General features: G+C 45.8%; 3 protein-coding genes and 1 non-coding gene across 4 annotated transcripts; 1 reads left to right on the forward strand and 3 right to left on the reverse strand.

Moving 5' to 3' along the window:
* Window positions 1-4,994: 4,994 nt before the first annotated feature.
* On the reverse strand, window positions 4,995-7,423 carry LOC103640876 (calcium-dependent protein kinase 20). Its single transcript, XM_008664333.4, has 7 exons — window positions 7,312-7,423; window positions 7,003-7,146; window positions 6,571-6,723; window positions 6,269-6,384; window positions 6,016-6,183; window positions 5,577-5,807; window positions 4,995-5,434 (listed from the first exon to the last, which is right to left on the reverse strand). The coding sequence occupies exons 1-7, from the start codon at window positions 7,412-7,414 to the stop codon at window positions 5,282-5,284; spliced, it is 1,068 nt and encodes a 355-aa protein (XP_008662555.1). The 5' UTR covers window positions 7,415-7,423; the 3' UTR covers window positions 4,995-5,281.
* Window positions 7,424-12,821: 5,398 nt separating this feature from the next.
* Window positions 12,822-13,687, forward strand: LOC103640885 (VQ motif family protein). The gene has a single exon (NM_001159144.2). It carries the CDS (start codon window positions 12,956-12,958, stop codon window positions 13,337-13,339), a length of 384 nt encoding a protein of 127 aa, NP_001152616.2. The 5' UTR covers window positions 12,822-12,955; the 3' UTR covers window positions 13,340-13,687.
* A 913-nt stretch (window positions 13,688-14,600) lies between these two features.
* Window positions 14,601-14,673, reverse strand: TRNAA-UGC (transfer RNA alanine (anticodon UGC)). The gene has a single exon. It is a non-coding gene; the product is annotated as a tRNA-Ala (tRNA).
* A 366-nt stretch (window positions 14,674-15,039) lies between these two features.
* LOC100382392 (cold shock protein-1) lies at window positions 15,040-15,987 on the reverse strand. The gene has a single exon (NM_001175137.1). The coding sequence runs from the start codon at window positions 15,649-15,651 to the stop codon at window positions 15,181-15,183; it is 471 nt and encodes a 156-aa protein (NP_001168608.1). The 5' UTR covers window positions 15,652-15,987; the 3' UTR covers window positions 15,040-15,180.
* Between the last annotated feature and the right edge of the window lie 304 nt (window positions 15,988-16,291).

The following is a 16,291-nucleotide window of genomic DNA, read 5'->3' on the forward strand; positions in this document are numbered from 1 at the left end:
TTTCTCAGACTTAGTACATTGTTTTAGAAACTAATGTATTGTGTCTAAGTGCTGGAAACAGGAAAAATCAAGTTGGAATTAAAGATGACTTTGTTCAGCCTATGTCAGCTCTGTCTGGGTGCACCGGACTGTCCGGTGGTGCACCGGACAGTGTCCGGTGCGCCAGGCTGGCTCAGGCGAACTTGCTGCTCTCGAGAAGTAATTAACGGCGTACGACTAAAATTCACCGGACTGTCCGGTGAACCAACGGTCGGTTGGGCCAACGGTCGGCCGCGCGATCCGCGCGGGACACGTGGCCAAGCCAACGGTTGGAAGGGGGCACCGGACTGTCCGGTGCGCCAACGGCTCCCAAGTGCCAACGGTCGGCTTCGCCAAATAAGGAAAGAGATCCGCACCGGACAGTGTCCGGTGGTGCACCGGACTGTCCGGTGCGCCAGGCGACAACAGGCAAGAATTGCCTTCCTGGAATGCACTCAACGGCTCCTAGCTGCCTTGGGGCTATAAAAGGGACCCCTAGGCGCATGGAGGAGTACACCAAGCATTCCTTGAGCATTGTTGATCACTCACACTTCATTCTTGCGCACTTGTTCGATATTCTTAGTGATTTGAGCTCCGTTCTAGTGTGAAACTCGTGATAGTCTCTTGAGCTCAAGTCTGGGTCTTGTGTGTGCGTATTTGTTGTGATCTTTGTGTCTTGTGTGAGTTGCTCATCCCTCCCTTACTCCGTGCTTCTTTGTGAACATCTTTGTAAGGGCGAGAGACTCCAAGTTGTGGAGATTCCTTGCAAGAGGGATAAAGTAAAGCAAAGCAAAACACTGTGGTATTCAAGTAGGTCTTTGGACCACTTGAGAGGGGTTGATTGCAACCTTCGTCCGTTGGGACGCCACAACGTGGAGTAGGCAAGTGTTGGACTTGGCCAAACCACGGGATAAACCACTGTGTCTATCTGTGTTGATCTTCTTGTGGTTATTGTGTTTTGCTAAGACTCCTCTCTAGCCACTTGGCATTATTTGTGCTAACTCCTAATCAAGTTTTGTGAGTTAAATATCAAGTTTTTACAGGATCACCTATTCACCCCCCTCTAGGTGCTCTAAATAACATATATTCTATCTGGTGTATTAACTTGTGTTGGACTGTATTTGAAAGTTCCCTTTACCCGAGAACAGATCTGGATGTCGCCTAGAGGGGGTAAATAGGCGAATAAAAAATAACACTTAAAAACTAGAGTTTCTTACTCTACTCGAAGGCTGTACCGCAGAGGAATGAAAAACACTTCGAGTAGATCGTAACGGAAATATAATGAAGTTCATGTCTCAAAATACCCTGCACTTCAAAGACAACTTATACCACAGATAAGTATTGAAGTGCAAGTATAAAAACAATAAAGGCAAAGAGACAGAACACAAAGCAAAGCACATAGACACAAGGATTTATCCTGATGTTCAGCCAAGTCTGAAATGCTTGCCTAGTCCTCGTTGGAGTTAGCCACACCTTGGGTTGGAGTATCTTACTACGTCCTCTGTTGGTTTAGATATGTCAAGCTGATAGACAGATCCTTCCACTATGTCGATGTTGGTTACAACGATGTCGTAACTGTTTATAGTCTTCTCGACAGCACTCCGGCAGGGTAACAGTACGCTCAAGATATTGCTCTAACTCTTAGCAGCACTTCTCTTCTCTATAATGGCTTATAACTTTATCACTATAAAAACTAGAGAGGTACACACGAGAGAGATATAATTGATCACACATTGTCTATGCTTGTTGGCTGCACGTTTGCCCTTCAAATGGGCGTCTAGGGGTCCCTTTTATAGCCCCAAGAGAGCCCCTAATCATTGTCCCTTTTCTTGTGAAGAAGATCCAAATTTCCTTCTGTTCGCGGGTGCACCGGACACTGAACAATTAACAATTTGTTTCCTTCTACGACCGAGCCGACCGTTGAAGCTTCGACCGCCTGACACACCGGACAAGGCGCGAGCACGACTCGCATGAGGCCACGACATGCCCGAGGCCACGACTCGTACGAGGCCATGACTCGTTTGAGACCACGATTCACCTAAGGCCACAGCTCTCCCAAGGCCACGACTTGTTCGAGACCACGATTCACCTGAGGCCACAGCTCTCCCGAGGCCATGACTAGTTCGAGGCCATGGCTCGTCCCATACCACGATTCACCCGAAGACACAGCTCTCCCGATGCCTTGACTCGTTCGAGGCTACAACTCGTCCGAGACCATGATTCACATGAGGCCACAACTTTGTCGAGGCCACAGCTCGCCCGAGGCTAATCGTCCGATACAGTCACGACTTGCCTGAGGCCAACATTGGTGGAATACGTAGCCACGGTTCGCCCAAGGCCATCCTCGGATGGGAGACATATTCACGGCTCACCCGAGGCCATCATCGGACGTGAGACGCAGTTCCGATTCGCCCGAGGCCAACCTCGATGAGAGACACGGTTCTGATTCGCCCGGGACCACCATTGGACATGAGACACTATTCTGACTCGCTCGAGCACAATCACGACTCACCCGAGCGTAGTCACGACTCGCCCGAGGGTGTCTCGGGTGACTATCTAGAGAGGCACAGGTAGATCCTAACTTCTCCAACTCTTCTCCACTTGATTTCAACTCTTGGAAGGATCTTCCTGTGACTTAGACAAACACATTTAGAGTGCAATTCAATTGACTAAGTCCCAGAAGATTACCTCTTCTCCTAGCTTTTCTGTTTCAGGTCAAACAGAGGTCCAGATGACACTTTCTCTATAGACAAGGTTAGAGAGCAAAACCAAAATGCCATATGCATAGTAGAAGGTGTATGCAACATATTTGAACACTCAAACCTGCATACTTAACCTTTTGTCTTCATTTTGCTCCTTTTGGCATGTTTGAGGCCGATGTTGGACTCCAAAACTCCAAGTCCCCAAGACTTGATCTAGATTGTCATCTATGAGCTCCAACACCCTGCATAGGTCACACAAAACATATCCAAACACCGGAACAACCCAAACTCTAGGTCCAACATATATTTGGAGGGTGAAAGAACCTTATAACCAAAAAAAGAAGAAAAAAATTCGCTGTCGTAGCGAGGTTAGCTAGAATCCTTCGAGAGTCGACGAGCGCTATACTGAAAGTCAATTGGGACCCGAGATCTGTTAAACCATGGGGAAATCCTCTATTAAGGTTAGAGTACGAGGAATTCCACAGATACAGATTTAGGAAAAATTCTCCCCCATTGGGTATAGGTGTGGGGAAGCAAAATCAGAATATGATTATCCATGAATAATATTCACTCATTAAAATTAGACGTGTAGCCTAATAACCAAAAAGTCCAACAGCTAACCCATGCCTCTCCCAAACCTTTTAAGCGCCCATCCACCCCAACGTAGGCGCGCAGCCGCCCCTGCACACTAGTCCATGTGTCACTTTGTGTGTTTTGCTGTTTTCGATGACTAAACAACGACGTTTTTGCTTGTTACGTGTTAGATTCATTTCGTGAGGTGTTTTTGTTGGATGCCGTGTATATACTGTTAATGTCATACAAAATATGATGTGATAATATTTTTATTATCGGAGATAGAGACCTATTGAAGATCCGATACTTGAATAAGGATGTGTATGGAATGAATCTTATGTCCATAAGGTACGAGGATGAGGATAAATAATGCGGATATATATAGAACGTCACCCGATATAAAATTCTTCATTAACACCTCTACACTACACGTACGGAAATGCAGAATGCTTGCACGGACGGATGGACGGACGGACGGACGGTCATGAGTCTCGTGACGCTGCCGTGCGTACGTGACTGCAAACCAAACGATGGAAGAAAAGTGACGGAGACGTCCGGCAAGGCGGCCACGTACCTTGGCCGGCCCAGCGGACCCTGCCGTGGAAGAAGTTGGCGCTTCACATCTCGTCCGTCCGTCCGTCCACTACAGGCGAGACGGGGTTTGCGTTGGGCCTGGGCCTTGACATTGACCCACCCGAGCGACGAGTCCCGGTCTACTACTACTACCTACTAATCTGCTATGTACAGACAGTGGCCCAACGCGAACGCGTTCCCTAATCCCTTCTCTGACCGCTTGTTCGTCATTCAGCTTTGTCTACCATGCTTCGTTCAATACGATAGTCCCCATGCATGGGAATGCGAATGTGTAGCGCTTGACTGGGTGGGTGTGATCGATGGCGACACGTACGATAGATGCCACCGATCGAAACGTCCAAGGTCCTCTGGTCATTATTCTACTATTTCTTTGGCTGATGTGGCGGCCAGGCGTGCTCAACAATTCAGCCGTCCAGTCCAGCTGAGCATTTCATATTGTATATTAGGTGAGTGCTCGTGCGTTGCGACGGAAGTAACAATGGAACTGAAAACGAATAAAGAGTGCAAACATCACTATAATATACAAAATCCGGACAAGTACATAACTTCTGTTCATAGCAAGAGCCATATAAAGCTGATAAACAAGATTAGCTCAAAAAAATATGATACCAGCAGGAACAAGATTGCTAAGAAACTCGATTACATTTACTTCAACAAAGGTTCCTCATAATACTCTGTTCTTGCAGCTGGTTCTGTCATAAAGGTCATTTTACATCTTACAGGTTCACTATAAATCAATCACTGAAACATGACGCATCAGATGAAATAGCACCAAGATCTAAAAAAACTTGAGTTACATGTAGCAAGCTAGAATAGTAAGGCACTTACGACAGGCACATAGAGATCCTGGTAACTCCAAAGAGCAAGCATGTACTTATCCAAGAAGATAGGTCTATATCCAAGTAATTCAGTTTACAATGCGAAATTACAAGTCGTGTAAAATGCAGAGAAACAAACAAATAAAAAATGATGCCCCACCGCATAGCTGTAGCCCGGTGAAATCAGCAAGGAGACATATGAGATCTAAGATTTTTTTTACCAAAATTTCAAAATCGTGCTGAAACAGCTGACGAATTCAGGGTATTAAGAACACCACACAAACAAATCGATCCACAGAAGTTAAGAAATGAGCACAACCTCATAATCCTTTTCTCCTCTTTCTCTTGTACAGTACACTTTGCCCTGAGGCGTGGAAACGAGCGAGGCATGGATCATGTAGTCTAAATACAATCATAGCATAAACAATCCCCCCTAATCCTTCAAACAGGCCGCAAGCGGAGAATACAAAGCAATGGAACATCAGGACAAGCAGAAGAGCTGTCAACAAACAACCAGAAAAATCTACACATGGTTTCCATCTGTAATTCATGACTTGCCTATGTGGTGTTATCGGGCTACCGTGTAATCGTCATCTGCAGCGATCCATCCTTTTGCAGCTTAAGGCTCAGGCTTGTGAACCGCTCTCTCGAGTACTGTCTGGATGCTTTCCTCCCGTCTGTTCCGGCCTTCATCATCGTCGCAAACTCATCGTAGCTTATCTTGCCATCCTGAGGAACACGACAACGAGAACAGTTTGAGATACTCTGAACCACAAAGTTCAGACTTTTGATCATTACACCGAATGAGCTAAACAAGAAACGAGAAAGAAGCTGGCATCCATTTACAACTAATCGATCAACAAGTACCAACCTTATCGGTGTCTACATCACGGATGATGGCATTGATAATCTCTTCACGGTTTTGTCCAAGGTCATCAGCTAATGACTCACGGAGTTCATCAATTTCAATATAATCGCTCTGGTTCCGGTCGAAGTATGCAAATGCCTTATGCAGATGCTCATCATTTCCGATCTTTCTTAGATGAACAAATAATGTAACAAATTCTCCATAATTCAAGGACCCATTTCCATCAGCATCCGCCTGGTACAACATGCACAACAGTAACTATAAAGCGCCCAACACATCACCTTCGTGACAGAATGCTCGATTAAAATGAAAAGGAAAAACATTAAACCGAGTTGATAAAACACTATCCAAAGGTATTTGACATAAACAAAAAAAACTCCAGTACAATATTAAAGGGGTGCAAATTAAGTTTCTGTTGTGGGGGAAAAGAATGTAAACTCACCGCTTCCATTAGTGTTTGAACATCTGCATCAGGCATTTGCTGACCAAACTTATGCAGACCAAGCTTCAGCTCCTCGAAACTAAGCATTTGATCCTTGTTAAGATCCATCTTCTCAAACATATCCTTTATGTCAGCAGCCTCTTCTACCCAAAGATGCTCAGCTATAACCTGTTTTCAAATATGTGAGAAAATTCAAGAGTAAGTATGACAATTAAAGGGGTACCATTTGTGGTCAAGTCAAATTGAAATGTACCCTAAGTGCATGCTTCTTGAACTTGTTCATCACAGAGAATTGTTGGAGTCTGGCCTTAACGGTTTCACCCAAATTAACATTTGGAGCCTTCTTAATGTTCTGCAACCATGGGTGACCTGGAGAGAGATACAAGGTTATTAGACAAATATATAGGGAAGAACACTAATGAAATATTATAACATTATCTTCCATCAATGCTAACGCAAGGTTCAGCAATCTAAGATAATAATTTTTCACCGGTTTAAGATTGAAAAAACTGAGCAAAACACAATACAACCATCTAGTGTGAAAATGGTTATTACCAAGCACTTGGTGAGCTGTCAATCGTCGTTTTTGGTCCGGATTCAGCATTCCTCTGACAAGGTCTTTGGCATTATTAGACACCCTTGGCCATGGATCTCTTTTGAAATCAATGACAGATCGAATGATTGCCTGAGCAACACCCTGTTCCGTTTCTACATTGCAACATTGAAACACACAAAAAGTAAAAAAAACATTTAACAAAAAAAATTTAAGATGCATTTTTACATTTTTATCTTCTACAGCCCCATCTCCCAATCACCACACCCAAATTCAATGTCAAGAAAATGAGTATCAGTCCACAGCATACCATATTGAGCATTTGAATTTACAAGTGATTAGAACGTATTTCTTTTCTGTTATTCTCAACATTCTAAACAGTTAATGTATACAGATGTATCAAAACTGTCCACCATTCCAGATACAAAACTAACCTGCCCAGAATGGGGGGACACCACAAAGAAGAATGTACAGAATCACTCCTGCACTCCAAACATCAACCTCTGGGCCATAGTTTCTCTTTAGCACCTCTGGAGCCATGTAATAAGGACTTCCAAAAATCTCAGAAAACCGTTCGCCTACACAAATTCAAATTCGGTTCTTCAACATATGCCATGAAACCAAGCAGCAAAAGGGATAAGACAGACCGCCACAGTCGAGTGATCATATTGTCAACAAGATGACATTATTGACAATGGCTGATGAAGAAAAATGACAAATAGATAAAGGAAAACAAACTGCACCTGGAATGAAAAATACAGACAGGCCAAAATCAATGGCCTTAAGTACCGCTGATTCTTTCTTGTTTGCAAACAAGAAATTTTCTGGTTTGAGATCCCTGTGCATCACTACATGCTTATACCTAGGAAACGGAGGGCAGCGGGGCGGTCAGGAGTGCGGTGACAAGATAATGGAGTCCTCTCCTTGATCCCCAAACCCCTGAAGAAAAGACACAATGAAATCAGAAGCGAACAACCCTACCATATTTTCTCTTGAAACAAAGTTGAACCATCGTCACCAAGAGAAAGAGAAAAACAACACTTTCCTGCTCGGTTTCATGTGCGTTTAAGATTTTTCTAGTTCAATTTCTCTGATTGGCAGATATTTTTATATCTACGATTAAGCACGAGAAGAAATCATGAGAATTCCAAGTCGCCACCGCCACGAATTGGCATCCAAAGGTGTGCTCACCTCCATGAAGCTGCGGAGAGTCTCCCCTACTCCTGCCATTGCCTCCTTCTTTGGCTCATCCTGCTCCACCTCGCTGCCCACAGCGGCGTTCTCAACTACGAACAATTTCCCCACCATGAGACGGACGCAGTATCCTTGAACCTATTCATGATAGCATAACTATCATATGAGTAGCAGTATCCTTTATTTAATTTATCTATTAAATATCTCCATAGGTGCAGTAAGTAGAGCACTACATAACTGAAAACGACAACTATCAAAAATAGTTCTAGAAATTTATAATTATAGCCTTGAGTCTTGACACATTACTAATATTCTTGTGAATAAGCATTTATTCATTCCATCTGTGATTTGGCCAGAATAAACCTGCGAAAACAAAACATAACAGATTTTAATGCATGAAACCCAGGTCTCCTGTACAGAAAAATATATATATAAGAGGTCCAAATTTCAAAACCACATACTGCAATTTTACCTTGCAATAATCAGTTTATCCCGTTGGAGTTCTTATATGTTTTAGTAGTTCTTCTATAGGAGAAAAAACTGCAATACCTAGGAACAGATGTACGAAACAGCACGCAATAAAATCAAGAAACGTGAACTAATCAGTAATTAGAAGCTCCCCCCAAAATCTGGTTATGCGTGTTATTTTAGAGCAACCAACACTACATGAACTAATAAGAGTTTTTGTGACTGAACATAAAAGTTTTTGTTCATTTTCTGTATTCCAAATCAGAGTATACATTTTAAATCAGACTACCATATGTGATTCCAAATCAGACTACCATATGCCATTCCAAAAAAAAAGCTGGAATGGCTTACTGTTGTGAGTTTTCTTTATTTTTATGTTGATTGGTAGCAAAGATATAAAATTATGTGTTTATATAGACGGCTGGTCTTGAATAATCCTAGCTGGAAAATAATGGTGCTGAAAAAATTGGTGGCCTTTCTAATTCTAGTAGTGGTTCTTCAATGGGCAACAGTGATCCTAAGAACAATATTTAGTTTAACATTTAAAGAAACTATTTATGTAAGAACCAAAACAGTCACTGATCAACCAAAACAGTCACACAGGATGGGAATTGTTACCCTCTATGCTAGGCTGATGAAGTAAGATCATGGTACTCTGAAGCTATCTACGAAGCAGAAAATGAACTTGTAACTATCACTGGCACATATTTGATTAACCAAAATAAAAACAGAATAGTTTGTTATTATCACTCATAATCCAATAACCACAAACACAACACTATGTTAGATCAGTACTATGTTTAGAATAGTCTAAGTTGATTCTGGTTACTGTATGATTGACAATCTTCATCTATTGTTCCAAAAAAGCTGGTTTGGAATCGTCTAAGTTGATTCTGGTTACCCCCTATATGCAAACCAGCTTAGAAGGTTTGCTCCTAATTAATCCAGTTATTCAGTCTGCATCTACGCCACCTCCTCCTAAGAGTGACCAATGCACTACCAAGTAATTTAGTCCATGTTATTTCTTCTATTGTTTCTCCTGATGTATTAACAGTTTCTGAGGTAGTCCTATAATTTGGATGAGGAGATGGTTGATCATGAACTAATCCAGTTCAGCTTATTAAAGTTCAAATACACTTTATACTGACATAAAAATGACATAAAAACTGGATTACTGTCTGCGCATAGTGTAACTTTAATTTGAGACGTGGTATAAAAAATCTCAGAACTGGTTTACCGCCAGCATCATATGCAAAACTGGTTTACTGCCTGCGCAGAGTGTAGCGATGTGGCAGAGAATATTTTGTCAGGCTGAGAGGGCAATAATAAAGTGCACACAATAGTAGTCTGTGCATGGAACATTCGGTTGCTACTTTACTATTGCTGTTCTTCCTAAAGTCCTTTGACATATAAGTGTTGGCTTGTTAATGGTCTCTACAATTTCTCCCTTTGATTAATGCAACTTATGAGATTAAGGTTTTCTACTTCTTGTGCATCAAATTGAATCATCCTTTAGCTTATATTAACTGCTCCTACATTTTGAGATATCATGAGCATGAGCGAAAGTAATTGGTTCTATGTCTATTTTATAAATCATATCACCAACCAATACAATCATTACTCTATAATATTACTGTAAACACATGTTCTTTTTTGTTTTATTGTATTCGATGCCTAAATAATCAAGACTACAAGACACAACAATGTCACAGACTCACAGTAATTACAAGCAGCTATAATGAAGTGTATGCTGGGGGCAATGAACTACAACAATGCTCACCTGCTCACTCATAAATCTTCATGCTTCTTATTTTTAAAAATTGGAGAAATGTTTTCTTTCATAAGCTCTTACCATTTGGGCACCCCGACACATTTGGTGAATCTACATGCAGCAGGGACATGGATGCCACTAAACAGATGATGTTGGCACTCCTTGAAGTGGTGGGAGTAACACTGGTGGCTCTAGGACTGGCCTATTTAGAATACCTATTTTAGGTGGTTTGCACAGTGCAACTATTGGTCATAATTTAAATTGCATTCATGAGATCTAGACCTCAAATTTTCTTACTTCATCCTCTTATGAGCTACTTTCAGAGCTGCTGCTATCAAGCTTAACATGTTTTGAACCATTACCAACTGCTATGACAGGCTTCTTTGAAAGGACAGTGGTCTTTTTTACAGGTTTGTTAGCTTCCTCGACGACATCTGCTGAACGACATATGCACTCATCATAATTGACATCTTGATCACGGTTCAATATCGATTTATTTTTACCTAGGCCATCAATTTTGTCTTGAGTGATAATGACTTGCTCTATTAAGATTATGACCGGTTGTCATATCCAGAAAATTACAGTTGGAATTTTGCATCTATTCCCAATATCATGGTGTGTGAATGGTTGTGAATTATAAACATCAGTAAAAATCCATGAGCATAATGAAATTAGCAGCCAAACAGAGGATAAGAGAGAATAAGGCTGACCACACCACAATGGAATCATCTCTGGTGGATAGACAAATTCAGGAGTGAAGCTTGTGACCTCTTCACCGCCGAGCGCGAGCGTCACCGGCCTGCTCTCGCCGTTGAACTGGTCCACCGTGCTGAGTTGCGGCAGAGAGGGAAACCATGGTGAGCTAGACTGAGACCACCGGATTACCTGGACTCGATCTGACTCAAAGTCTGGAGCTGTGCAGCACGCGTCTCCAGTGCACGCGTCGAACAGCAACGCTATGGCGTCTGGGAACTCCACCACGCACCTGTGCACGAAGTAGTTGTTCGCGCGGCGGCACACGTAGTTGAACTGCACCAGGTCGCCCTCCCGCACCTCGCCCCCTTGATGACATCTTCAGAGTTCAGATCAAGAAGCGAGCACAATTCTTCCATGAGCCATCAGAATTCAGAAACATAGCTCAAAACCACGAGAAACATGTATGTATGTGACCGCTACCTTTGAGTATGACTCCACTCCCCAGCTTCCGGTACCTAAAAGCTTGAAGAAATAGAAGCATCAGGTCAGGTGGTTGCGTGGCCACCGGAGAAATATGTATGTCTACGACGACGACTCGTGCCACGGCGTTACCTGGTGATGTCAGGCTGCTCTGCTCGCGCTGGCGTGGGCGTGGAGAGGGCCATGGCGTCGACAACCGCCATGTCTGAGACCGCCCTCCGCCTGGAGAGCGCGCAGGTCGCCTTCAGATACGGAGCCCTGCTGCGGGCCGTCGGCCCGACGGCCGCAGGTACAGGGAGTAGCCTCGAGGTCGGAGACACCCATGGCGAGGAGGAGCTTGTCCGGTCGATCTGCGGGGACGAATCGACGCCGGGTGTCCTCGTCACCGGGGTGGAGGCGCGGTCGCTAGGGTTTTGAGCGAGATGACCGCGATCGCCGCGCGGGGAAGGGGTCACAGAGCGAGATTGGGGTGGCGAGGGCGAGATCACGGAGCGAGATTGGCGCGGACCGGGGGCGTGCGCGGACTGGGGGGGGGGGGGCAGCCGTCGGGCAGAACCGTGCACCGTGTGATTGTGGACGTCTACGTTAGTGTCTTATGAAGTAGTATAGATATACGTATGCAGGGATAACACAATCTCTTGCATGCTGCTCTCTATGCTTTGGTGGTCATGAGATAGAAACATTGAATCCATTAACTAGAGCACCTCAATTGTCATATTTGGCACAACTTATTTTCAGCTTCTTCACAGATTTAAATAGAAGTTGTGCCAAAATATGTAGCTTCCGCAGCAGCTTATCAGATAATAATAATAAGCCACTTTTTTAACAAGCAACAGCTATGACAAACATGGCTAGTACTATTTTTTTTTGGTAAATTTGACTGGTAGGTAAACCTATTTTACTGCAGGCACAGGTCGACCTCCAACGGTACGTACGTTACGTCCTTGGGTTTACTGGCCGATCTTGATCAACTCGATGATGTCCCTATATATCCTGAGGGGATATCTATCGGATAAGAGAGTTTTAATATTTTCTTATAGTTTTTTTATACAACACGTTTTGAATACATTTTTATGGAAATTAAAAGAGGAGGTAGGCAGCAGACACAGGCAGGGGCAGCTGGAGAGGATATATAAAACAGTGGCAAGGTAGCAGTAGAAGGAGGTGATGAAGCAGCGCACGTACGACATGAGATCACCATGCATCACATCGAAGCGGGTGACCCCTATATTGCTTAGCTTAGCTTTAGCTAGGTGGTGGATCGGTAGCACCGAGGTCCCGGTGGTGAACGGCGGCGATGCATCTGAGGAATGACCTCGATATTCTACTCGATCTATTCCCCCCGTCCGGCGAAACTGACGAGCACGAGACGACGACTGCCATCGATATCCTGAGCTACCAGTTCAGACTTGAGAGAGAAGCAGGCAGATCGAGACGGGCGCCTTCCAGCATTGACCGCCGCACTTCCTTCGGAATTTCGGTCCCGACCACGTGGCGGTGCTGCGTCGTCGTCGTCCCTCTCGCTCCCGGGGCTTCTACGCCACGCGTACTACTCGCACAGACGACGACGACGACCAAGCCTAGGAAATATATAGTCTATCGTATATATATTGGCAGGCACTCCACACGCGTACGCTCTCATCCGATCCACTCTCCCACCTGCGCTGCGCCTCCTCGGTCTCTCCTTCCACCTCCACACCTACCGCGGCTCCTCTCGGTTCTTCCAATCCAATTAAGAAACAAACTACAACCAAGCAGATACAGCATCTACGAACGAAATGGAGCTGCCGCAGGGCCACGAGAAGCCGCCGCCCGCCGCCAACGGCCGGGGGGCGTGGCGCGGCGGCGCGTCGTCGTCGTCGTCCTCCTCCGCGGCGACCCCGCCCAAGGTGTACCGCGTGGAGCCCCGCGAGTTCCGGGACCTGGTGCAGAGGCTGACCGGCGCGCCGCCGCCCACGGCCTTGCGGCGGCCGCAGCAGCAGCACCAGCACCGCGCGGCCGTCGTGGCGCCGGTGGTGCATCCGCAGCCCGTGCGCGCCGGCGGCGGCGGCGGCGGAGAGCAGCTGGCGTACGGCGCGGCGGCGCCGTGGTCGTTCTCGTTCCCGATGGCCGGTGGCGGGGTGGAGGCGGCGGCGCAGCCCCAGCACGGCGCTTTCCTCTAGCCGCCGCCCGTGGTGGCGTGGTGCTGTGCTACTGCGCTACTCATGCATGCACGGTGGACGCTGCATCGTCGTCACAAAGAGATGACCTGATCAATCTCTCCTTTTGTAATAATTACAATAATTACCCTGCATGTACGTACGTACGGCCGGCGATGGGATGACCTGCTCCCGGTAAGGTAACATCGCATCGCATGCAATGCAAGTACGTGTTGTGTTAACTACAGCAGTTAATTAGCGCGAGGGAGTATATAGTGAACTAGTGACACATACTGTACTAGATAGGCGCGGCGTACACAGCTGTACTGTATATGTTCAATAATATTACCCCAACGACATGTCGTATTATTACTGAACAATAGTATTTAGTTGTCGATCGTGTGATGTTTCTGTTTAATTACGAGTAGTATCGTAAGTGCACACGTATTTGGTTGGTTTCTTTGCATTCCAAAAACAGGCGTGTATGACAAGAAATAAGCTGCACAGGACGACTTTGGTTTGGTTTGGTTTGGGTAAAGCACCATTTGTGTCACTACGTTTTATCTCTCTAATCTTTACCTCTCTGGCTCTACCGACGTTTTAGACGGTCTCAAGACAAACACTCTAGGATATTTCCTTCTCAATATGGTCTTTTCGAGAGTGAGATCCAGATATTGTTAACAAACATTGCTTCTCTGTGCACACGTGGACCGTGGACCGTCTGGCCACTAAACAGAGACCGTTCTGCTTGTCAGTAGGAAACTCTCGTCTCTGCATTAGGTCACGGACTGTCCAGTTTTCAGCTGTGAATCGTCTCTATTAACATCATAGTGACTGATGCTTAGATCAGCATCAACTGTTTTGCATCGCATGAGCCGGAATAGCCGGTCAAACACGCTGTTGCTGGCATGCTCGATTCAAGATTCCGAGTGCTACACACACGGAATTGAATGCGACGATGATTCAATTCAAAGGCGTTGACTGGCCCGGCCGACACATCCATCACGCTGTTCGACTTCGGTTCTGCATGACTGCATGCCAGACCACAGATTCAGTTACAGTGCCAGATACCACACATGTTATACTTATTACTGTATGTATATAAAAAGGTAAAAAAAACCAGTAGGGAAAATATAATCAATATGAAAGAATGGGGGAGACTTACTAACTGCATAAGAAAAATGAAAAGGGAAAATTTAACAACAGTACACTGTTGGTATAATCAACAGGAAAAGAATGAAAAAAAACATAATAACTGCATGGGGAAAATAAAAAAAAAACTAGTTGGAGATGCGGGGGATCGAACCCCGTGCCTCTTGCATGCAAAGCGAGTGCTCTACCATTTGAGCTACATCCCCATGCTGCTTTTTCCGTTGTGTTCATAATATATAACGTCTGGTCAATGGTTGCGCCAATGAATCAATGGTGTACGCAGCGTGACTGCGTGAGTAACTGTGTGAGCGAGCCTTTTCCGGCTCCAGGTGGCTTACATTACAGGAGCTTCAGCTGGAAATGCAATGATTCCATCTCCATCAGATTGCGTGCAAAATTCGTTATATGTAATAGCTGATGAAGCACACTGCATGCATGGCCGACATCGATCATGCGTGGCGTGATCCAACGCCTTATTCATTAATTAATGAACCAGCAGCAGCAGCAGTTCATCGTAATTCATAGTTCCTCTGAAATTAACCAGCTGGTACTGCAAGAGCAAGGGGCCGATTACTATTGTATACTGTATATATATATATATATATATATATATATAGTACAAGCGCACACACACTGTATGTAGTAGTATATATCGTCATCGATCGAGTGGAGAGCCATGAGCAGATAGCTAGTTAGCTCTACCCGTCGATCCATCAGCAGGTGGCGGTGCACTTGTCCTTGCAGTCGACGGTGCAGGACCCGCCGCCGCCTCCGGCTCCGTATCCGCTGCCGGAGCGGCTGTAGGACCAGAAGCAGCGCTTGGGGCACGCCACCTTCTTGCCGTAGCAGGGCCCCTTGTCCTGGCACATCACCGTCGGCGCTTCCACGCCGCCGTGTGCGTACCCGCCACCGCCGCCGGAGCCCGCGCCCCACCCGCCGGCGCCAGAGACGCCTGCAGGTCCGTAGCCCGCCGGGACGGCGCCGTAGCCGCCATGGTAGGAGTAGTAGTTAGGCTCGGGAGGGTTGTTGTTGTCGTTGTTTCGGCCAGCGGCGGGCGCCGCGACCGCGACCGCGAGCGGGTTGGCTGCGTCGAGGTCGCGCGCGGCGGAGGCCACGGAGAAGAAGCCGGCCGCCGAGAGCATGAGCATCGCGAGGAGGTGCGGGGCGTGGTGACGCGCGGCCATGGCTATGACGACGGTGATGATGATGATGATGAAACGAAGCCTGTGGAGTGAGTTGAGTGCCGATGGCCGTGTCACTGTGCGATGGCGACGCCAAGCAGCAAGAGAGTGTCAGTAATCAGTAGTCTCTCCGGCACCGCATATATTTACATGCACCGGGCCCGGCCCGGGGCTGGACTGCTGGAGGTTGTCACCAGCTCCAGCTGAGCTGACCAGCAACATCATCCAGACTGGTTGTGCTGATCATGCATTGGTTACAGCTACCTACTACTACGAGTACATGCATATACAGTAACAGGATCATGTTCCATGCCATGCTCGCTAGCTCCACCATTCCACACTACATACTGTCTAGCTATCTACACGTACAAAAGTCCACCATTCCACTATATATATACAGGAACAGGAAACAAACAAAGGAAAAAGAAAAACACGAACAAAATTCCATATTTCTATTATGCGTACTGTAGTCTGTAGGCGACGTGTGAGCGTGACCATTACCTGACCCAGAGCTGGAAACACAAAAGGGGTTTGGAAGCTGTCCTGTCGCCGGCCGGCCGGCCATTTTACACGTTTGCGTGGACGACTTCCGTGGATCGATGCTTGCTTTGTTGTGCAGCAGCACGGTGGCCACTGCTTTACA

The sequence above is a fragment of the Zea mays genome, chromosome 1, assembly GCF_902167145.1.
Source record: "Zea mays cultivar B73 chromosome 1, Zm-B73-REFERENCE-NAM-5.0, whole genome shotgun sequence".
NCBI lineage: Eukaryota > Viridiplantae > Streptophyta > Magnoliopsida > Poales > Poaceae > Zea > Zea mays.

Coding starts and splice junctions, on each gene's coding strand:
- LOC103640876 (XM_008664333.4), bottom strand. CDS start 7,414: ATGCACAGGGATCTCAAACCAGAAAATTTCTTGTTTGCAAACAAGAAA. Junction 7,147..7,311: donor GTCTGTATTTTTCATTCCAG/GTGCAGTTTGTT, acceptor GAATTTGTGTAG/GCGAACGGTTTTCTGAGATT. Junction 5,808..6,015: donor TTCAAACACTAATGGAAGCG/GTGAGTTTACAT, acceptor ATGTTGTACCAG/GCGGATGCTGATGGAAATGG.
- LOC103640885 (NM_001159144.2), top strand. CDS start 12,956: ATGGAGCTGCCGCAGGGCCACGAGAAGCCGCCGCCCGCCGCCAACGGC.
- LOC100382392 (NM_001175137.1), bottom strand. CDS start 15,651: ATGGCCGCGCGTCACCACGCCCCGCACCTCCTCGCGATGCTCATGCTC.